This window comes from Oncorhynchus tshawytscha, linkage group LG21, assembly GCF_018296145.1.
Source record: "Oncorhynchus tshawytscha isolate Ot180627B linkage group LG21, Otsh_v2.0, whole genome shotgun sequence".
Taxonomy (NCBI): domain Eukaryota; kingdom Metazoa; phylum Chordata; class Actinopteri; order Salmoniformes; family Salmonidae; genus Oncorhynchus; species Oncorhynchus tshawytscha.
The window spans coordinates 8550728-8574045 of NC_056449.1; the positions used below are offsets into that span (position 1 = coordinate 8550728).

At 42.5% G+C, this 23318-nt stretch overlaps 1 protein-coding gene across 4 annotated transcripts; it reads right to left on the bottom strand.

Moving 5' to 3' along the window:
* Positions 1-1464: 1464 nt before the first annotated feature.
* LOC112224228 (diacylglycerol kinase theta) lies at positions 1465-21580 on the bottom strand. 4 transcript variants are annotated; one of them, XM_024387646.2, is made up of 23 exons: positions 20601-21580; positions 19082-19155; positions 18587-18686; positions 18195-18280; positions 17287-17418; positions 17020-17173; positions 13620-13682; positions 13204-13304; positions 12520-12746; positions 9737-9821; positions 9319-9373; positions 9113-9174; positions 8868-9018; positions 8624-8662; positions 7989-8104; positions 7704-7855; positions 5667-5815; positions 5364-5542; positions 5032-5132; positions 4797-4943; positions 4486-4597; positions 2293-2445; positions 1465-2147 (listed from the first exon to the last, which is right to left on the bottom strand). In XM_024387646.2, exons 1-23 carry the CDS (start codon positions 20821-20823, stop codon positions 2115-2117), a joined length of 2694 nt encoding a protein of 897 aa, XP_024243414.2. In that variant the 5' UTR covers positions 20824-21580; the 3' UTR covers positions 1465-2114. The 4 variants fall into 4 exon arrangements, with proteins under 4 accessions (XP_024243414.2, XP_024243415.2, XP_024243412.2 ...); XM_024387644.2 differs by having other exon boundaries at positions 1466-2147; positions 19076-19155; XM_024387645.2 differs by having other exon boundaries at positions 1466-2147; positions 17287-17412; positions 19076-19155; positions 20601-21579.
* Between the last annotated feature and the right edge of the window lie 1738 nt (positions 21581-23318).

Here is a 23318-nt window from a genome sequence, read left to right on the forward strand (position 1 = left end):
AACGTTTAAGTCATGATTCCATTCAAATTTCCTACCTACAGCTTCCTCGACAGCTTTCCCGTCTCCCAATGATACTTATGTTTGGAATACATTTGAGGCATTAAGTGTTGGTAAACACATTCTGCAGTGAGGTCGACTGCTACAAAGAAAGGCTGAGGTACTGAAATATGAGGTACTTAGCTACAGACTGAATATTAAGATGCGAGCGTGTTTGTGTGTGCGGCTGTGCATATTTCCGAGACTGTCGTAAGCCTCCACTTGAAATAATGTCTCACATTAACTTTATAAAATTGTTATTAAATGGCCACTGTGTGGTTTTAGACATAGTCAGTATAGGTATAGTCAGTTTTCTTTTCCTCTAATCTAATTTTGTAAGAATTTTGCGCTAAGTTATTTTTTTCCCTTCTTTTTTTTTTTACATTAGTACTTTGTGAAACCAAGCACAAGTGTCTGGAATATTTTACATTTTAATCCAGTATTTGACTCAGAGGACTCTCTGAAGCAGCTCGATGTCTGAACTTCGAAAAAGCAACATTTACACTTTATTTTACAGTCTGGTATTTACATGGTAGCAGTGTAATTACATCTTATAAATACACTATATGACCAAGAGTATGTGGACACCTGCTCGTCAAACATCTCATTCCAAAAGTTGGTCCCCGCTTTGCTGCTATAAACAGCCTCCACTCTTCTGTTAGGCTTTCCATTAGATGTTGGAACATTGCTGCGGGGACATGCTTCAATTCAGCAACAAGAGCATTAGTGAGGTCAGGCAATGATGTTGGGCAATTAGGCCTGGCTCGCAGTCAGCATTCCAATTCATCCCAAAGGTCAGGGCTCTGCGCAGGCCAGTCAAGTTCTTCCACACGTCTCGACAAACCATTTCTGTATGGACCTCGCTTTGTGCATGGGGGGGCTAGCCTGAACCATGAAAAACAGCCCCAGACCATTATTAGGGCAGGTAACGTTCTCCTGGCATCCGCCATAACCAGATTAGTCCGTCGGACAGTGAAGTGTGATTCATTACTCCAGAGAACATGTTTCAAGTGCTCCAGAGTCCAATGGGTTTCCACTCCAGCCGACGCTTGGCGTTGCGCATGGTAATCTTAGGCTGGTGTGAGGCTGCTCAGCGATGGAAACCCATTTCATGATGCTCCAAACGAACAGTTCTTGTACTGACGTTGCTTCCAGAGGCAGTTCGGAAACTCGGTAGGGAGTGTTTCTACAGAGGACAGACAATTTTTACGAGCTACACACCTCAGCACCCGGCGGTCCCGTTCTGTGGCCTACCAGTTCGCGGCTGAGCCGTCGCTCCTAGATGTTTCCACTTCACTATAACAGCACTTACAGTTGACCGGGGAAGCTCTAGCAGGGCAGAAATTTGACAAACTGACTTGATGGAAAGGTGGCATCCTATGAGGGCATTCTATGCCACGTTGAAAGTCACTGAGCTCTTCAGGAAGGCCCTTCTACTGCCAATGTTTGTCTATAGAGATTGCATGGCTGTGTGCTCGATTTTATACACCTGTCAGAAACGGGTGTGGCTGAAATAGCCGAATCCACTCATTTGAAGGGGTGTCCACAAAATTGTGTGTGTTTGGTATCTTATTGATTCATTGTAACTACTTGGTACCAAATTCTACTTAGTACTATTTGTTTCAAAATGTATTATTGAATCATTTTTAATAAGTACCAGATAGTACCACTAAAATTGTTACCATGTATGTCGCTCATAAAATACCAGGCCATAACAACTGATGGACTGAAAAGCAAAAAAATAAACCAACAAATTAGACAAGAAGCTAATCTGAAGGATCCTAACAGGGGCAAACCGAACCCAACAACTGTGAAATTGATAAACATTAAGATGATAAATGGGAGTGACTGCTAAATGTTTTGTCAATGTACCACTCCAGGAGCTATAAGTGCTAACTACACAAACCATCTGAGAACCTATTGGGCACACAGGTCACAGCTGTTTAGAGCAGCCAACAGACCATCATGCTCTCACGGAGACACCAAGGAGCAGATGTTGGGGGGGGGCCTCATTGTCCCCCATCGCTGGACAAAGGGCATTCAGATAGCCCCTCTTTTAGGCTGGCAGACTGCTTCTTCTACTTGTGTTTGTACTTCCTCAACATCCGCACCTGAACAAGAACACGATTAATTAATAGCTGTTGACTTTATAGAAAGGTATGGGAGGTTTGCAACCATAGTGAAGGATACAACAGTGAAATTGTAACTATTTGTCCCATTATAGTAACAAAAAAAAACAACAAAAAAAAAACTTACCTTTGGGCCTGCTGCAGATATGATGATATGTCCGGGGGCCTGGATCCAGGGCTCTCCATCCACCTGCACAGGGATGGGCTTGGTCGCTGTGATACGCACGTAGTTGCCCTGGGCGAGACGGATCCCAGAGCGCATGCCGCTCTGCACCTGGCCCTGGACAACACAACACACATTCCGTTGGCTTGCACGACTCTTTCCATTCTCCTTTGACCTCATTTCGCACACAGGACTGCCGCTGACTGGAAGTTTTTTGTTTGTCGCACCCTTCTCTGTAAACACGAGACAATGTGTGTGAAAAGGCCAGGAGGGCGGACGTTTCTGAGATACTGGATCCGGCGTGCCTGGCACCTCATTTAGCCCTTTCTAATGTTCAAATCAAACTGAATGCCTCGATGCCTGTCTGCCTGCTTTATATAACAAGCCACGGCCACGTGACTCACTGTCTGTAGGAGCGATCCATTTTTGTGAACGGGCTGTACCTAATAAACATACAGTGCATTCGGAAACTATTCAGACCCCTCGACTTTTTCCATATTTTGTTACGTTACGTCCTTATTCTAAAATGGATTAAATCATTTGTTCCCCCTCATCTTTCTACACACAATACTCAGTAATGACACACATTTTTTTAAAGGTTTGCAAATTTATTAAAAATTCCACACTTAAATATCACATTGGCATAACTATTCAGACCCATTACTCAGTACTTTGTTGAAGCACCTTTGGCAGCGATTACAGACAAGAAGAGTCTTCTTGGGTATGACACTACAAGCTTGGCACACCTGTATTTGGGGAGTTGCTCCCATTAGTCTCTGCAGATTCTTTCAAGCTCTGTCAGGTTGGATGGGGAGTGTCGCTGCACAGCTATTTTCAGGTCTTTCGAGAGATGTTAGATTGGGTTCAAGTCAGGACTCTAGCTGGGCCACTCAAGGACATTCAGAGACTTGTCCCAAAGCCACTCCTGTGTCGTCTTGGCTGTGTGCTTAGGGTTGTTGTCCTGTTGGAAGGTGAACCTTCGCCCCAGTCAGAGGTCCTGAGCAGGTTTTCATAAAAGATCTCTCTGTACTTTGCTCCAGTCATCTTTCCCCTTGATCCTGACTAGTCTTCCAGTCCCCGCCGCAGAAAAACAGCCCCACAGCATTTTGCTGCCACCACCATGCTTCACTGTAGGGATGGTGGCAGATTTCCTCCAGACGTGATGCTTGGCATTCAGGCCAAAGAGTTCAATCTTGGTTTCATGAGACCAGAGAATCTTGTTTCTCATGGTCCGAGAGTCCTTTAGGTGCCTTTTGGCAAACTCCAAGCGGGCTGTCATGTGCTGTTACTGAGGAGTCGCTTCTGTCTGGCCAGTCTACCATAAAGGTCTGATTGGTGGAGTGCTGCAGAGATGGTTGTCCTTCTGGAAGGTTCTCCCATCTCTGGAGCTCTGTCAGTGACTATCGGGTTCTTGGTCACCTCCCTGAATAAGGCCCTTCTCCCCCAATTGCTCAGTTTGGCTGGGCGGCCAGCTCTAGGAAGAGTCTTGGTGGTTCCAAACTTCTCCATTTAAGAATGATGGAGGCCACAGTGTTCTTGGGGACCTTCAATGCTGCAGAAATGTGTTGGTACCCTTCCCCAGATCTTTGCCACGACACAATCCTGTCTCGGAGTCGCTAAGGACAATTCCTTCAACCTCACGGCTTGGTTTTTGTTCTGACATGCACTGTCAACTGTGGGACCTTATATAGACAGGTGTGTGTCATTCCAAATCATGTCCAACCAATTGAATTTACCACAGGTGGACTCCAATCAATTTGTAGAAACCGGATTGGATGATCAACAGAAACAGGATACACCTGAGCTCAATTTCGAGTCAATTAGCAAAGGGTCTGAATACTTAATACATTTGCAACAAAAATGTTTTAACCTGTTTTCGCTTTTGTCATTATGGGGTATTTGGTGTAGATTGATGAGAAAAAAAACAATATTTAATTCATTTTAGAATAAGGCTGGCTGTAAAGTAACAAAAAGTGAAAAAAGTCAAGAGGTCTGAATACTTTCCAAATGCACTGTATCAATGAGAGTTATTTACATTTTGATCTGGATAAAACATTTTGGATCACTGGGATCATTTTTTAGCTCTGATCTCTTCTTTGTGGCAACAGGACATACTCAACAGAGTAAGGAAAGACTTGTAGTGAGTGATTAACTCACCATGTGTACCACCCCAGTCACCCCCACCACCTCCAGCATGCCATCGTCAATGCGAGGTTTCCCGTAGCGCGAGTCACCCTCTGATCCCCACAGGTCTGCCCCGGAGCCCCAGCTACACACACATAGTTGTAAGTGCTGTGTTTCAGATCAATATGTACTGAAGGTGTGAGTGAGTCAGGGGCCAGTGTGTATAAGCCAGTGTGCGAGGCCATTCTTGTTCAGGAGCATGCATCTTAAAGTGAATGTCATACGTCATGAGTGTCTGATTGTTAGCCGTGTGTAGAGTTTAGCCGTTTGTGTCTATTTCCTACCTGGGGATGTTTAGGAAGATGAGGCCTTCTATGCTGGGAAGTTCTATGTCTTGCTTGTCCACCTGTAGTTTGAGGTCCTTGTGAAGGTTCCGTGTGTGACTCAGCTTCTGCAGACCCGCCTTCAGGTACACACCTTTGTTGTGAAACCTACACAGACACCAAAGATAAGTCATTTTGGAGAAATTCCTTTTTGGGGATATTTTAAAGCAACTTCTCACCGGAGCTGGTCTCTTACCTGCTGTTGAACTTCCCTGGTTCCTCTTGACGGGCATGGTGGAAGTCCAGACTGACTTCAGCATCGATGCCCAGCCCAAAATAGTTGTTCATCTGCACTATCTGTAACAAGGGAGACCACCAGTTGAATGGCCACGCCAAAAAGTACACCCATGCATAGATTAAAATGGCAATGTAGTTATAACAATGGCAATAGTTATAACATAAATCATATATTTCTATACCTATTCATGTTTGTCAAGTTATTGTTTTGTGTGCATTGTTATATTGTGAAAGTAAACAAAAACTACAATTGCAAAAACATTAATCATATCTGCATTATTCTGATTGGACCTTTGGTGGTTCCAGGAAGCCGTTCTCCTTGCCGTCATCTGTGATCTCCTGTGCATCCAGCAGAATAGTCCAACGGTCTATCTGCACCTCCTCCGCCTCGTCCACAGATACCAGGATGTGGTGGGGGTCCTCTCCGCTGTAGCCCGCCCCCCAGCGCAGGATCCGCGCCAGGTCGTTACCTGATGGGAGGCATTAGGGGGTGGGAATATTGTGAAAAAACTACTGATGGAAGCTGATTGAAGTTAACCTATGCACACTACAGCAATTAGAAGAGAAGGGTATGTCATCAGGGGTCCCACTCACCTGTGCCGAGTGGGACGATGCCGACGGGGGGCTCGGGACAGACCAGCTTGTGTCTGATGGCCTCCAAGACTCCCAGGACCCAGCCCACTGTCCCATCTCCCCCACACACCAGCACCCGGAAGCGGGGCACCGCCCTAAACGTGTGGAGTCTGTGGAGGAAACAAAAAAACTTAAGAGATTAGGTGGGGAGGGCCAACTGAATATTAGGATGATGTTCCTAATGTTTGGCACACACACACACAGTTGAAGTCGGAAGTTTACATACACTTAGGTTGGAGTCATTAAAACTCGTTTTTCAACCGCTCCACAAATTTGTTGTTAACAAACTATGGTTTTGGCAAGTCGGTTAGGACATCTACTTATTGCATGACAAGTAATTTTTCCAACAATTGTTTACAGACAGATTATTTCACTGTATCACAATTCCAGCGGGTCAGAAGTTTACATACACTAAGTTGACTGTGCCTTTAAACAGCTTGGAAAATTCCATAAAATTATGTAATGGCTTTAGAAGCTTCTGATAGGCTAATGACATCATTTGAGTCAATTGGAGGTGTACCTGTGGGTGTATTTCAAGGCCTACCTTCAAACTCAGTGCCTCTGCTTGACATCATGGGAAAATCAAAAGAAATCAGCCAAGACCTCAGAAAAATTATTATAGACCTCCACAAATCTGGTTCATCCTTGGGAGCAACTTCCAAATGCCTGAAGGTCCCACATTCATCTGTACAAACAATAGTAAGCAAGTATAAACACCATCGGACCACGCAGCCGTCATACCGCTCTAGAAGGAGAGGTGTTCTGTCTCTTAGAGACGAACGTACTTTGGTGCGAAAAGTGTAAATCAATCCCAGAACAACAGCAAAAGACCTTGTGAAGATGCTGGAGGAAACAAGTACAAAAGTATCTATATCCACAGTAAAAAACAAAAGTCCTATATCGACATAACCTGAAAGGCCCACTCAGCAAGGAAGAAGCCACTGCTCCAAAACCGCCATAAAAAAAGCCAGGCTACGGTTTGCAACTGCACATGGGGACAAAGATCGTACTTTTTGGAGAAATGTCCTCTGGTTTGATGAAACAAAAATATAACTGTTTGGCCATAATGACCATCGTTATGTTTGGAGGAAAAAGGGGGAGGCTTGCAAGCCGAAGAACACCATCCCAACCGTGAAGCACGGGGGTGGCAGCATCATGGTGTGGGGGTGCTTTGCTGCAGGAGGGACTGGTGCACTTCACAAAATAGATGGCTTCATGAGGATAGAAAATTATGTGGATATATTGAAGCAACATCTCAAGACATCAGTCAGGAAGTTAAAGCTTGGTCGCAAATGGGTCTTCCAAATGGACAATGACCCCAAGCATACTTCCAAAGTTGTGGAAAAATGGCTTAAGGGCAACAAAGTCAAGGTATTGGAGTGTCCATCACAAAGCCCTGACCTCAATCTTAGACAATTTGTGGGCAGAACTGAAAAGGCGTGTGTGAGCAAGGAGGCCTAGAAACCTGACTCAGTTACACCAGCTCTGTCAGGGGGAATGGGCCAAAATTCACCCAACTCATTGTGGGAAGCTTGTGGAAAGATACCTGAAACGTTTGACCCAAGTTAAACAATTTAAAGACAATGCTACCAAATACTAATTGAGTGCATGTAAACTTCTGACCCACTGGGAATGTGATGAAAGAAATAAAAGCTGAAATCACGCTACTATTATTCTGACATTTCACATTCTTAAAATAAAGTGGTGATCCTAACTGACCTAAGACAGGGAATTTTTACTAGGATTAAAATGTCAGGAATTGTGAAAAACTGAGTTTAAATGTATTTGGCTAAGGTGTATGTAAACTTCCGACTTCAGCTGTATATATATTAGAGTCAATCATATATTCACTGGTTGACATTACTCTGTGTTTGTGCCATGGCTCACAAACATACATACATAGACAAAACTATTTCAAAGATCTTGTGCAATGTTTATTGTCCACAACACAGACCCCCCTTCTACAAACACAACAGCTGTGACATCACACTGTCTCACCCAGACAATGGTCCCCCATTGGTCATGTCAAACACTTGGTGGGGGTTCAGAAGCTTCCGGAAACCATAGAGGAGCTCTCTGCCCTTCAGCTCACCGCTCTTAGGGTTGACAAACACCAGTAGGGGCGAGTCACCTTTGGGTAACTTGTTGTGCTGCAAAAAAGTTACAACAACAGCAATGTCAATGGAGTAAAGCAAGCCGGCTTCTTTAAAAAGGTTCAGTTCACGTAAATTACACATTCAACTGGGATCTGGGACTGTTTACGTCACATTGACGTAGCATTACCATGATCTCTGGTAGGACAAGTGAGGTGAGCTGCTGGTTGCTGACAGATGTGTCTTTGGCTAACATGTAGATCCTCTCAGCCTCAGAGAAACACGATATCTGCAACACCACGGCACCTTCAACGCAGACAGATAGACAGGCAAACCTCAGAATCGATGAACTCCCACATTCAATGTTATGATGACATTTACGACTTTGTATGTAATGCACTAAAACTGCTCCGCATAGAAATCGCTTATTATAATAAAGACGTCACAAGATAAATGGCTGTGGGCCATACAGCAGGCTTGATATAAATGGACCATTTAGCTCTTGGGCAGTGGCAGCAGCAATGGGGCACTCACAGTATGTAAGAAAGGGACTTATGGAACACTGAATGTGGCAGGAACCTGCTGCAGTGGCCTGCGGCAAAAGAGCAGCGGCTTGAGCAGTGTCAAGCAGAGACACAGCCCAGAACAGGACGTTTGGGGATGGATGTGGAATGAGGGCATAGGGAGGGGGACAGGGAGGGGATTGTGGGAGAAGAGTGTGATACTTAGGAAGGGGACAGCAGGATTAGAGAGGGGGACGAGATGGAGGGGGGTGGAGAAGAGAGGGTGGTGCTCCACTGGCTGTTTCCATGGTGACGTACACACCTTGGTTCCCGTAAACATGTGTGATGGTGACCAAGTGACCTATGGAGGAGAGCAGATTCGCATCTAGTCAGTTAACAATTTTAAACAACATTTAAAATCAACTATAGTCCATTTCAAGGAAAATGTTCAGGAGGATCTCTGTGGTAAAGTGAAACGAAAGGGGGACAGCACTGAACCCTAAGGGATTCTGTCCATTTTATTTCTTGCAAAGAGCGGAATCGTGATCCGATGTGTGTAGACTCACTCTTGATAGCTAAGTGCTCCTGTAGCAGGTCTGCATATTCCTCCTTGCTCAGCTGTACAGGCAGTCCCTCTAGAAGCAGGTTGACCTGCACAATCCTGTTCCTGCTCTCCACGATGTAGAAACGGGTCTGGTTCATCTGCCTCAGGGAGATCTGTCAGAAACAAAAAGACACAGCTATAAACACACAAACACCCCCCGAATTACCCATAAACTTGAATGTCAGCTTGAAGTTCCTCATACTGTACCTTCCTTATCTCCTGCAGTTTGTCCAGCAGCAGCTCATGGCCTGTCAGCACTCGTCTCTGAACTGGGATGTGGAGAAAGAAAAAACACACAACATCAATGAACTTTGATAAGATACAATAAATGAAGGCATATAAACAAAGAGACTTCTTATTTTATGGAAAAGGACAGCGTTGATGTATAGGTCAGACATATTCCTGTTTCTTACCTTGCTTACTGCCCATGTAAACCTCCACAAGATTGAAGCTTGATGGGTCTTCATTCTGGAGAAAAGAGCATCGCCAAACAAGAGTATTGAACTAGTATTGTCATTAACAGATACATATTATAGTCAGAGCAATAGTTCAACCATGAATTGAAACTTCCGGGTACAATACATTTACATATTAGGCATATAGCAGACGCTTTAATCCAGAGCATTTTTACAGGAGCAATTAGGGTTAAGTGATTTGCTCAAGGGCACATCAAGAGATTTTTCACCTAGTCGGCTCAGGGATTCGAACCAGCGAGTTACTGGCCCAACGCTCTTAACCGCTAGGCTACCTGCCGCCCATACAATACTTATGCCAAGTTGTATTTAAGATAGAGTGGCTGTGTTATGTTGGTGACCTGCTGGTAACCTGTACCTGTTTTCCCAGTTGAGTGAGGACCTCCTTAATGACAGAATCCACAGTGCTGTTCTTGGAGATGGATATGTACACCACAATAGCCCTGTAAACAGACCCAGGCAGTAGCAATGGAAGATATCAAAAGGTATAGTATGAGGGCAACTGTCACCTAGTCGGCTCGGGGATTCGAACCAGCGACCTTTGCATTACTGGCCCAATGCTCTTTTGACCAAAGCATTTTCTGATGCCTAATGAGTCCTTTGAGATGAACTCATTAGCGCATTTAAGATTTGTGCTAGTGATGTGGTTATATCAGCTGGGCGAACAGGTTTAGGTTAATTAAATATTGTGTGGATGAAGGGCGGGTGGTTGGCAGGCGGGTTGAATAAAGAGAAAACAATACATACATAAGGCTATCTATAGGCTACATTGAAGTTTTTCTTTCATTATTTTAGGCTATCTGGTATAAGTGCTTAAGCCTAAGCTTTAAGATCTAAATGCACATGCACCAAATAGCCTACACACCAATCACCGAATGCTTTTGGGAATGGGCAGAAAAAGTTAATCCACGGAAGCAAAAAGGACAATGTCACAGTTTAATACAAGAGAAAAGCTGCAACATGGAGAGTTGAAACTAAAAAGAGAGGGCCAGAAAAGTAATGTTTGGGAAAGATTTTGTGAAGTGGTAAAATAGAATTATAGCAGTACGGACCGGCTATGTTATGTGATGATTGTGAGGCGCTACACAAATTCGACAGCCACAAGACGGGGACTTCAAATAGGCCTATGGCAGGTCGAGGGAACTGGAGCCTACTGTTCAGATGGGTTACATTGAAACTGTAGGTCTATAACCTCTCACATAGCCTTAATATGAACTCCCGCAGAATTAAGCATTTCTTGCAGTAAAATGATACACTAAATGTAGGCAAAATTTTGACTCGGGAACAGGAGTGGAGAAATGATTTATTTCAGCATCTTGAGAGAATGCGCAGTTAGATAGTCTGTAGAGGTGCTATCTTTACGAGAATCATAAAAGCTGACAGTATTTCAACCACGTAAAGTATGCATCCAAGCCGAACTGAAATCTTAGAAACATGTTGGGTCGTTTTCACAGCTTTCCATTTCCTTACAACCGGTCAAACTGATGTTAATTGGACATTTTTCAGTTTTGTTTTTGTTATTGCATTTCCTCTCCGGTCCCTAAATGTCTTTGCTCCCCGTGAAAGAAGATGAAAAAAAATATTTGTTTGCATCCCTGTTAGTGAGCATTTCTCCTTTTTTTGTTGTTGAATTTTACCCCCTTTGGATACCAATTTTGTGGTATCCAATTGTTAGTAGTTGCCTCGAGCTATTTGGTGTCTCATCGCTACAACTCCCGTACGGGCTCGGGAGAGACGAAGGTCGAAAGCCATGCGTCCTCCGAAACAAAACCCAACCAAGCCGCACTGCTTCTTTAACACAGCGCGCATCCAACCTGGAAGCCAGCCGCACCAATGTGTTGGAGGAAACACTGTGCATCTGGTGACCTGGTTAGCGTGCACTGTGCCCGGCCCGCCACAGGAGTTGCTGGTGCGATGAGACAAGGATATCCCTACCAGCCAAACCCTCCCTAACCCGGACGACGCTAGGCCAATTGTGCATCGCCCCACAGACCTCCCGGTCGCGGCCGGCTGCGACAGAGCCTGGGCGCGAACCCAGAGTTTCTGGTGGCACAGCTAGTGCCCTAGACAATGCAGTGCCCTAGACCACTGCTCCACCCGGGAGGCCCCGAGCATTTCTCCTTTACCAAGATAATACATCCACCTGACAGATATGACATATCAAGGAGCTGATTAAACAACATGATCATTACACAGGTGCACCTTGTGCTGGGGACAATAAAAGGCTACTCTAAATGTGCAATTTTGTTACACAACACAATGCGTGCAATTGGCATGCTGACTGCAGGAATATTCACCAGAACTGTTGCCAAATAATTTAATGTTAATTTCTCTACCATAAGCCGCATCCAATGTTGTTTTAGAGAATTTGGCAGTACATCCAATCGGCCTCAACTGCAGACCATGTGTATGGCGTCGTGCGGGTGAGCGGTTTGCTGATGTCAACGTTGTGAATAGAGTGCCCCATGGTGGCGGTGGGGTTATGGTATGGACAGGCATAAGCTACGGACAACGAACACAATTTAACTTTATCAACAGCAATTTGAATGCACAAAAATACTGTGACAAGATCCTGAGGCCCATTTTTTTAAGGTATCTGTGACCAACAGATGCATATCTGTATTCCCAGTCATGTGAAATCCATAGATTAGGGCCTAATTTATTTATTTCAATTGACTCATTTCCTCATGACCTGTAACTCAGTAAAATCTTTGAAGTTCTTGCATATTGCGTTTATATTTTTGTTCAGTAAAGATTGAAGCAGTCATTCTATTGATTTATAACATTCTGGTGAGCAAGGGTTTATTTAGTCTTCTAGGGCAACATATAATGACAGAAGAAAAGCTGATGTATATAATTATAGACAAGTTGACTAACAAATAGCTTACCAAAACTTTGGAAATTATAAGCAGAAGCATATCTAAAACAGGCAAATCCTTCCGCCGTCGTTGACTGTAACCTACAGCGCATTTTCTATATTAGCGGGTTCGGGTCAGGTGCAGGCCTTAGACTTTCCATTTATCACATATGGTTGGGTGGTTGCGGATGGGTTAATAGCAACTACAGGCGGGTGAACAAACAGCTGACCCATGCATCACTAGTTTGCGCCATAACTGAGCAGTTTCCCTATACATTACTCACTTGAGCCAGCCGGCATAGATCCTGAGGACCTCGGTTTCCTGAGGTTTGGCCCTTAGGAGCCACGCCTCGGGCACATTCTCCTTAAAGATTGCCTTATCGGGTGTGCCGTTATGGTTGAGGACGTTATGGTTGAGGACGTCGTCATCGACTAGAGCCTCCTGGCCGTTGTCTTGGAGCTCATATTCCAGGGGGTCATCTGGGATGTAAAAGGCCCTCAACGCTGACTCCTGCAGACATGGATTAGATCAGGGACTGGTGACCCTCCTCCTGGAGAGACCTATTGGATGTGCAGGGTTTTACTCTATCCCTGCTCTAAGAAACACACCTGGCCTGATTCTACTGATCTGATTCTACTGAGCTGCATGTCAGACCCTTGATTAGAAGAATCAGGTGTGTTAGAGCAGGGCTGGAGCCAAAGCCTGCTCTCCAAGGAGGGTTGGCCTTGGATTAGGTTGTTCAAAACTATTGTTATTATCATCATTATTGATGTTACTAGTGATAGTAGTATTGGTGATGATAGTATAAATATTATTAGTACCTGTTGTTGCTGTAGTAGTTCAACAATATTAGATCAGTATTACAGTAGTAGTAGTAGTAGGAGTTGTGGTAACACAAATGAATGCACTCTTAAAACAACGAAGCACTTAGTGTAAATCTGTTTTTAGTGAATGGGGAGAATCTCACCACTACTTCCACATTCTTGGTTATCCGAGGAATGGAGACCAAACGGAAGTGGCTACGCTTGACTGCATCATCCCCATCAAACACCTTGAGAACCTGCTTCCCTGCAGTTTTGCACACAAAAAAATATTTAGACCAATGTGGTCAATTGTATGGACCTGTATGATTAGGATTAGGGTAGACTTGGATTTGATAACTAAGCATTAGCAAATGCTGCAGAACATCAGGAGCGGTAGGACTACTGTTAGCTTAGTGTCATGCTCTAAATAGCAGAGCTAAAGCATTTTAAAATAACTTTAAACCAGAAACGTTAGGGAATCTTTTTTCTAACTGAAACATGGGAAAATCATATGTTTACATGTGGCTTCAATGGTGACATGCTTGGCTAAATACAGTGTGACAACTCATCCTGTACCTACCGGAATCTGGTGTGGTTGCCAGCTGGCTCTCCTTTGTAGGTCTGTCAGCATCTTCCAAGTTATCTGATGAAGCAAAGTTCAAGTTATAGGTACGTGAAGGCAAACAACGATGAAATAGAATGAACGCTACATTTGCTACAGGTTTTTCCCACATACTTTACATTGTTTCACTTCTGTGTGCACTTTCATTTCAGGTTAAAGCACAATTTCACCATTGCTCATCTTGTTTGACAAATGGCTTGTGACTCATCTTGTCTGACGTAGAACAAGTGACCAACAACATGTTGACACTTGCTCCAAGCACCTCTCATTCCTGGCAGCCTAGGTGCCCAAGTACGAATACTTACAAAGGGAGTGCACATTTGACTGTGTGGAGTTAGCAGTGAATTAATTAGGCCTATGTCTTACATTACCATAATGGAAACTCATTATCTTGATTTACACTGAACTAAATTATAAATGCAGAATTCAACAATTTCAAAGATATTACTGGGTTATAGTTCATAAAAGGAAATCAGTCAATTTAAATAATTTCATTATGCCCTAATCTATGGATTTCACATGACTGGGAATACAGACAATGAATATAATTCAGCTTTTATTTCTTTCATCACATTCCCAGTGGGTCAGAAATGTACATACACTCAATTAGTATTTGGTAGCATTGCCTTAAAATTGTTTAACTTGGGTCAAACGTTTAAGGTAGCCTTCTGCAAGCTTCCGACAATAAGTTGGGTGAATTTTGGCCCATTCCTCCGGACAGAGCTGGTGTAACTGAGTCAGGTTTGTAGGCCTCCTTGCTCGCACACGCTTTTTCAGTTCTGCCCACATATTTTCTATGGGATTGAAGTCAGGGCTTTGTGATTGCCACTCCAATACCTTGACTTTGTTGTCCTTAAGCCATTTTGCCACAACTTTGCTTTGGGTCATTGTCCATTTGGAAGACCCATTTGCGACCAAGCTTTAACTTCCTGACTGATGTCTTGAGATGTTGGGATGGTGTTCTTTAGCTTGCAAGCCTCCCCCTTTTTCCTCCAAACATAACAATGGTCATTATGACCAAACAGTTCTATATTTGTTTCATCAGACCAAAGGACATTTCTCCAAAAAGTACGATCTTTGTCCCCATGTGCAGTTGCAAATCGCAGTCTGGCTTTTTTATGGCGGTTTTGGAGCAGTGGCTTCTTCCTTGCAGAGTGGCCTTTCAGGTTATGTCGATATAGGACTTGTTTTACTGTGGATATGGATACTTTTGTACCGGTTTCCTCCAGCATCTTCACAAGGTCCTTTGCTGTTGTTCTGGGATTGATTTACACTTTTCGCACCAAAGTATGTTCGTCTCGGAGACAGACGGTGTCTCCTTCCTGAGCGGTATGACGGCTGCATGGTCCCATGGTGTTTATACTTGCGTACTATTGTTTGTACAAATGAACGTGTTTAAAAATCAATCACTCAGGCGTTTGAAAATCACTCACAAGGATGAACCAGAGTTGTGAACCAGAGTTGTGGAGGTCTACAATAATTTTTCTGAGGTCTTGGCTGATTTCTTTTGATTTTCCCATGATGTCAAGCAAAGAGGCACTGAGTTTGAAGGCAGGCCTTTATATACATCCACAGGTACACACCTTCAATTGACTCAAATGATGTCAATTAGCCTACCAGAAGCTTCTAAAGCCATGACATCATTTTCTGGAATTTTCCAAGCTGTTTAAAGGCACAGTCAACTTAGTGTATGTAAACTTCTGACCCGCTAGAATTGTGATACAGTGAATTATAAGTGAAATAATCTGTCTGTAAACAACTGTTGGAAATATGACTTGTGTCATGCACAAAGTAGATGTCCTAACTGACTTGCTAAAACTATAGTTTGTCAACAAGAAACTTGTGGACTGGTTGAAGAATGAGTTTTAATGACTCCATCCTAAGTGTATGTAAACTTCTGACTTCAACTGTCCCTTAAAAAAAAAAAAGTGTTGGTGAGTGGATCAGAAAACAAGTCAGTATCTGGTGTGAACATCATTTGCCTCATGCAGCATGACACATCTCCTTCGTGGATCAGAAAACAAGTCAGTATCTGGTGTGAACATCATTTGCCTCATGCAGCATGACACATCTCCTTCGTGGATCAGAAAACAAGTCAGTATCTGGTGTGAACATCATTTGCCTCATGCAGCATGACACATCTCCTTCGTGGATCAGAAAACAAGTCAGTATCTGGTGTGAACATCATTTGCCTCATGCAGCGTGACACATCTCCTTTGTATAGAGTTGATCAGGCTGTTGATTGTGGCCTTTGGAATGTTGTCCCACTCCTCTTCGGTGGCTGTGCGAAGTTCCTGGATATTGGCGGGAACTGGAAAATGCTGTCGTACAAGTCGATCCAGAGCATCCCAAACATGCTTAATGGGTGACATGTCTGGTGAGCATGCAGGCCATGGAAGAACTGAGAAATTTTCAGCTTCCAGGAATTGTGTACAGATCCTTGCGACATGGGGCCGTGCATTATCATGCTGAAACATGAGGTGATTGCGGCGGATGAATGGCACGACAATGGGCCTCAGGATCTCGTCACGGTGTCTCTGTGCATTCAAATTGTCATCGATAAAACGGCATTGTGTTCGTTGTCCATAGCTTATGCCTGCCCAAACCACAACTGCATGGGACATTCTGTTCACAACGTTGACATCAGAAAACGACTTGGCCACACAACGCCATACCGGGGATTCATCTGTGAAGAGCACACTTCTCCAGCGTTTCTGGCAAGAGCTCTGGTGGACATTCCTGCATTCAGCATGCCAGTTGCACTCTTTCAAAACATCTGACATTGTGTTGTGAGACAAAACTATACATTTTTGACTGGCCTTTTATTGTCCCCAGCACATGTGTAATGATCATGCTTTTTAATCAGCTTCTTGATATGCCACACCTGTTAGGTGGATTGATTATCTTGTTAAAGGAGAAATGCTCACCAACAGTGATGTAAACAAATTGTTGTGCGTATGGAACATTTGTTGGATCTTTTATTTCAGCTCATGAAACATGGGACCAACTGTTTAAATGTTGCGTTTATATTTTTGTTCAGTCTTTCCATTGTGTATATTTTTTGTCCAATTTAATATTCCTTTGCATGTACATTTCTGTGAGTGAAACAGTTGCTGAGAGGATGTGACTTTGGGTAGGGGGAAGGGAGGGGTAATGGATTTATTTTACCTTTATTTAACTAGGAAAGTCAGTTAAGAACAAATTCTTATTTTCAATGACGGCCTGTTCAGGGGCAGAACGACAGATTTGTACCTTGTCAGCTCGGGGATTTGAACTTGCAACCTTCCGGTTGCTAGTCCAACACTCTAACCACTAGGCTACCCTGCCACCCCATGGATGTTGGGGACCACAAGCTTACCCAGCTCATTCTGGAAGCTCTCAGAGATGCGGTAGCAGTGCATCTTGCTAAAGTTCCTCGAGCATATTCTCACACAAGCAGGGTGAAGAAGCATGTTGCGTAGCCGTCCCAGACCGCACTCTGGCGGCACAATGAGATAACAGGCAGCGTGTGTCTGCAAAGTATGACACAAACACTGTTAAAACAAGCACATGCAACATGCTGTCTGGCATTATTAGCTACAGTAGTTTTTTGTGGCGGTACTTTTATTTTTGTTTTGAGTCTTACCGTAATACCACACCACTGACACCGCATCCCCGCCAGGACGTCTGAGGAGCTACAGGTGCGCCGGCAGACCTCACAGCGTGCACCTGAAGTAATGTTCCCCTCCCGCCAGTGGTGGGGGAACGTATCCTTGGCCAAGAGGATTAAAAAATATAAATATATATATTTTTTTAAAGACAACCGACAGATATGTTACAATAAGCAAAAAGTAGACCAGTCAAAACATAGGAAGAAACTCATTATCCTGTTGGATGTGCTTTTATGTCAACCTAAAAGGACCAAACATATTTGGTATTGCTCAGCACAGCTGTAATTTCTCTCAGGTCGTTCCAGTGTGATTTCTCAGAATCAGGCCCTCGAAGCCTCTCTATGGAACTCTCCTATGGAGGATTCCTCCCTTGACAGTGGCAGGTGATAAATGTGATTTTCCTGTGTTTTATATAGATTTTTCACACTACGGAGGTTGGAATGATACTGTGAAATACTGCCTGAAATTTCAGCCTGTTTAGGGGGGATGGAATTTTGGCCTACCTGGTGACATCAATAGGCAGTAAATTAGTTATTAGACCAATAAGAAAGAGAGTTCCAAACCTCTCTGTCAGATAGTTTTCAGCTTTCCCCTCCCCACTCAGCCCACTCCTAGCAAAAATATTGCTTCAGAAATGTCTCTTTGCTTCTTTTCAACCATTGTAATTGAAAACAATCACAGTAGGGTATGTAATTGTTACCCAGAAATGATTTGATATTGAGATAAGAATGGCTGCATTGGACTTTCATTTTAACTCAAAGGTGCACCTGTCTTTTGTTTTGCTTCTTTGCCTAATGAGTTTATAGTATCTTAACATGCCACTGGGGGAATTAAATGAACATTGTGAACAGAATGCACCTTTTAGAAGGCTTGTGATACTTACAAAGTCCTGACTCCCATCCTGGTGACAGAGACGGCAGTCGCCACAACTGAACGTAGCACAGTTATAGTGGGCATGCAGCTCACAAACTGAAAGCAGAACCAATGGTTACGTTACTTCTGTAAAAGTCACTACTACCACTGATGGACTGGCTCCCAATCAGACTTCCCCCAAGGAAGTTGAAATACAATTTGAATGTACATAGAATCTACTTTGTGTGTGTAAACTTGTGCATTTACTTTGTCATGTAGCCTATCTACACATATGCTGAGGTTTAGCTTGCTACATTTCACTCATTTGTTACATCATGATCTGTACACTTCTACAAAAGTGAACCTGCAAAACCTTGGCCATAAGTTGTACATTGTATGTTGTGAAAGCTCTTAAAAACCAACCTTCACAACGAACGGCAGTGTTTCCCTCCAGATGCTTTCGACACACACAGCAGAATCTCTTTTTCTGCCCTGCTGGACCAAAGCAATGGGCGACAGGGACCTGGAGTTCACAAATGGACAGAAAAAGGAATATGACCAAAAAGACCATGACAGAGGATTGCCGTGCCAGCATGCAACAGGAGCATGCACTCAACAGGAGCATGCACTCAACAGGAGCATGCACTCAACAGGAGCATGCACTCAACAGGAGCATGCACTCAACAGGAGCATGCACTCAACAGGAGCATGCACTCAACAGGAGCATGCACTCAACAGGAGCATGCACTCAACAGGAGCATGCACTCAACAGGAGCATGCACTCAACAGGAGCATGCACTCAACAGGAGCATGCACTCAACAGGAGCATGCACTCAACAGGAGCATGCAGTCATCCATCAGATCACAGGCAGTAACAGAGCAGTGTAACCTTATGGTGTAAGTGTCACTCACCCGCACCTGTGTTGGGGCCATGCATGAACACACAGTCCTCACCATCTTCAGGCACTTTTCATGGCACATAAAGTTACACACTAGCGGTGGGAGGAGACACCAAATAACAGAGTCAGTCAGTCGAGGCGCATCAGTAACTAGGCTATCCCATTCATATTCTTTATAATTTGATTTTGTTGTAACATCGTCTATGAACCACCTTTCAGTGTTCCCCTATATTATTTTAGCAGCCGTGCACGGCTAGCTAAGATACAAGATATCAAATTGTTCTCAATTTTCAGATGAGTTTCAAAAGGAAGAGAACATAATTAAATGTTTATATATTTTGGAATAGAATGTCCTTTTACCACCCCTGCTGAAATAAAGCCTAAAGGGAAACATTGCCTTTCTATAGGCTAATGCATTATAAATGCATTAGTAATGCCTTCACCCAATAATGCATTATGGTATTTGCTAAGCATTCACAGTAGCCTAATAAATCCACGTATCTTCAAACTCAGTCATAGTGCATTACATAGAGCAGAGGTTTGTCACAAAGGAGCAGTCGACCTCAAGCTGGCTAGGAAGGCTTTAGTCCTTGTGCATCCATTGCCCTCTAATAAGGCAACCTGTCTAACAACAAGAGTTCATGAGAAGCATCCAATTTCATGGAGGCGACATGCAGTATACGCTTCAGGTACTAGTCCAGCATAGTTTTGCTAGAATTTGACACATTAACAAATAGACCGTTACTGCATTTAAGTAGGCACATTAGTCTTAAATATAGCACCATTGTAGCATTATACATTTTTTATGCTGTGTCTAGGATGATATGCTTTTACAGATGCTCTGCCTCTGCTCTCCAGCATCCAGGTCCCTGTTGCCATGCCGACCAGTTAAAGTATATCTGCAGGTGATTGCGCAATAGAGGCTTTGCATCTCCCCTCTCCATGGTTAACACTGTGTGTTATCCATCATCTTCTGTTGTTGTGCAGTGCTGCTCCTATATGCTTTAGTGCTAGGCGAGGGGTAGCTTTGCATACTACATGTTCTATTCACGTTTTCAATCTTTTTCAAGGGAGCAATATTTTCTGATGTCAACCATGATGGATAAATCATGTAGGAAAAGAGGGAATTTACTCAATTCACATTAATTGATAGAATCACAATGTCAGTCTGTGCATGATATTGGCATAGCCCTAAAAGCCAGTGATTTTCCACATACAAACAAACTCATTGGACACAGAACCAAGGCACCTTTTCTCCCACACACACACACAGCTTCTCCTAGCACACACACACAAGCATGCCATCACCCTGAGTACTGCTCTATGAACATACTGTACACGATGACAATATCTAGAAAAGTTGAGAACATAAGCTTTTATTTAAGCTCATAATGATTCAGTTTGTGCATCCATTCAACAATTCAAAGTGAATTACCCAATGTCAAATACATTTGACATTTCAGTTGAGCGGTTTCAACTCAGTCTGGCCAAGTTAAGATACAAAAACAACCGTCACGTTCTCATGTAAACCAACCTACCTTCACAAACGAATCCGTTAAGACCCCATATGAAATCACTGCAGTTGTGGCAGAACGTTGGCTTGGTGAGAGTCACTTTCCTAAAACTGTGTCCGGGTGCGCTGACCTGGTACCTTGAGCGAGAGCCAGGGGACTCTGGAGGCTTTTCCCTCCCGGACAAGGGGCTAACGGGTGGACTTTCCATTATGGAATTATCATTCTTAGCTCCAGCGCTGTCTGCCATCGTATCTGTGCATCACAAGGGTCGCGTACAATGAAAACTTAGTTAGTTCAAATATGTTTCCGCTGGTAAACTAGCGAGCTCCAAGCAACGCGTTATCCCCCGCGGCTGTGTCATACATTACACCTTGGAACCAGATGCGCCAGCTGCTGAAGCCATAGCCGGCATGACGTTAGCGAGCTTGCTAACAACAATAACGTTAGACATGGCAGTTAGCTGCATTGCAAAACATTTTATAAAAATAAGTATTGAATGATCCAGAACGACGGTTAATTCACAACAATACACTGAGTCGTGTCGCTCGTCACCTGGAAACATTAAAAATAAGCTTACTGACTAACGTTAGCTAGCAGGCTACATTTGCTCGCAAGGATGAAAGCAAGTTCAACGAAAATCCATCAAAACGTACGTGTCAAGCTGACTAATTAGCACATTTTTACGCCCGCATAACTAATTAGCTCATTTTTACGCCCGCAGTTTTCATAGCTCTGTGTAGTCGTTTACATCCGCCCTCCGCGTCCAGGCAAAAAAAGTGAGTGACTATCGTCAGATAATATTAACAAAGACAGCACAGTATGAAGATAAGCAGAAACTGCTTCTCTAATAGAAATCCCCGATAACGTTTGTAGGCGATGTCATGGCGACGTTGGCTAGCTAAACTCAGACGCAGAAAAACGTCATCGGGTTAACTGTCGTCTCCAAGTACCCCTGACTGCAATGAATTTAAACTATGTCAACTGGGTGATAATACCGCCATATTTTTGAAAGACAGGAATGAGGTTTCTATAGCAGTTTCCTGTATTGAAGACTTTTCCTTCGTTTCAGGTTTGAAAATGTATATCAATAAGTCAGTCTTATTTCCACTCAAGGATTGTGTTTTACAGGAAGTATATGGTATCCAAATGAAAGTTTAAGTTTACTTTTCTTGGAATTGTTATATGCAAGGATGAAAAACAAAGGAGTGAATTAAACTTTGACCCCATTATTGAGAAAACAAAGAAGAAATTTAACCTCTGGTTGCTGAGAGATATTTCGTTACACGGTCTGGTTTTAATGTCCAAAGCTGAAGGGTTATCCAGATCGGTTTATGTCTCGTTATCACTTGAATTATCCCCTAAAATTGTAAAGGATTTGGAGGAACAAGCCTCACTATCTACGGAAATATATTCTCACTAATACCCAAGAACATGGAGGTCTTGAGGTTTTAGATTTCAATACTCTAAATAATACTTTTTAAATAAATTGGATATTAAGAACCAGAACAGTATTTGGAATGTCTTCCCTAAGTATTTATTTGACTCTGTTGGTGGTTTAGAATTTTTTGCTTCGATGTAATTTTGATGTTGATAAAATCCCAGTAAAATTGGCTAAATTCCACAAGCAGGCAATTTTAGCTTGGATGTTAGCGTATAAACACAATTTCCCCTCACAGATTCTTTATTTGGAACAACAAAGATATACAATTTAAAAATAAGTATTTTTTTTTCATAACTGGTTTGAGAATAAAATTATTTTGGTTGGTCAGTTACTGAATGAGGATGGATATCTACTCTCATATGGGGAATTTCTTGATGATTTTAAAATTCCAATCACCCCGAAAGAATATGTAATTGTTTTTGATGCGATTCCAAGGGGGGGGTTGTATCTCTTTTAAATTCCTCTGTGGTTGATGTAAGTAACATAGATTTACATGAAAATATTTTAATTGGCAATATTAACATCAAAGATAAATGTAGTAATAAACAAATTAGGAATATTGTTTGTGATACTACAATTCCCTCAGCAAGATTATTTTGGTCAAATATCTATGGTGATATACAATGGGGGAAGCATGGAAAATTGCTGACAAATATTGTATCAATAACAAGGTAAAGGAAGTTTCATTTAAAATGTTACATAGAATTTATACTGTGAAACATGTTTTGGAAAGATTCAAGCTGAATATTGACGATATGTGTGATTCTGTGGAATGGAGGAGACCACAATGCATTTGTTTTTTGATGTATTTATAGTAGAATTTTTTGGATTGACATACAGAATTTTTTTACAAAAAAAATAGGACTGGTTGTACTATTTAATGGTTTTGATCTAATTATTTATTTCAGAAATTCTGACATAAATAAAGATGTAGTATATTTAATTAAACTGCTAATAATACTAGGTAAATTTCATATTCACAAAAACAAATGGTCGAATTCAAAACCTAACTTTTTTCACTTTATAAATTAATTTAAACAATATGGTACTACTTTAACTAAAATGAAAAACAAAAAGGCAATTAAAACTTGTTGTATTAATGAATATGATTTGTTTGTTTAGGATTCCTGGCAATGTAAATAGTTTGTATGTATGCTTGTTTGCATGTGACTATTCCTCTTGTTTGTTGATTTTAAATTTTTTTAAATAATATATATTTTTTGTAAAAATGTAAATAAATAAATGTTTTTAAAAAAAAAAAAAATATATATATATATATATGCAAAAAAATGATTAAAATA

Excerpts from the sequence above, each read along its gene's own strand:
- LOC112224228 (XM_024387644.2), bottom strand. The coding sequence starts at position 20,823 with ATGGCAGACAGCGCTGGAGCTAAGAATGATAATTCCATAATGGAAAGT. Across the intron at positions 17,419-18,194 it reads AGGATGGGAGTCAGGACTTT|GCCAAGGATACGTTCCCCCA; the intron begins GTAAGTATCACA and ends TTAATCCTCTTG. Across the intron at positions 9,822-12,519 it reads ATCTATGCCGGCTGGCTCAA|GGCTATTGTGGTGTACATAT; the intron begins GTGAGTAATGTA and ends GTCTGTTTACAG.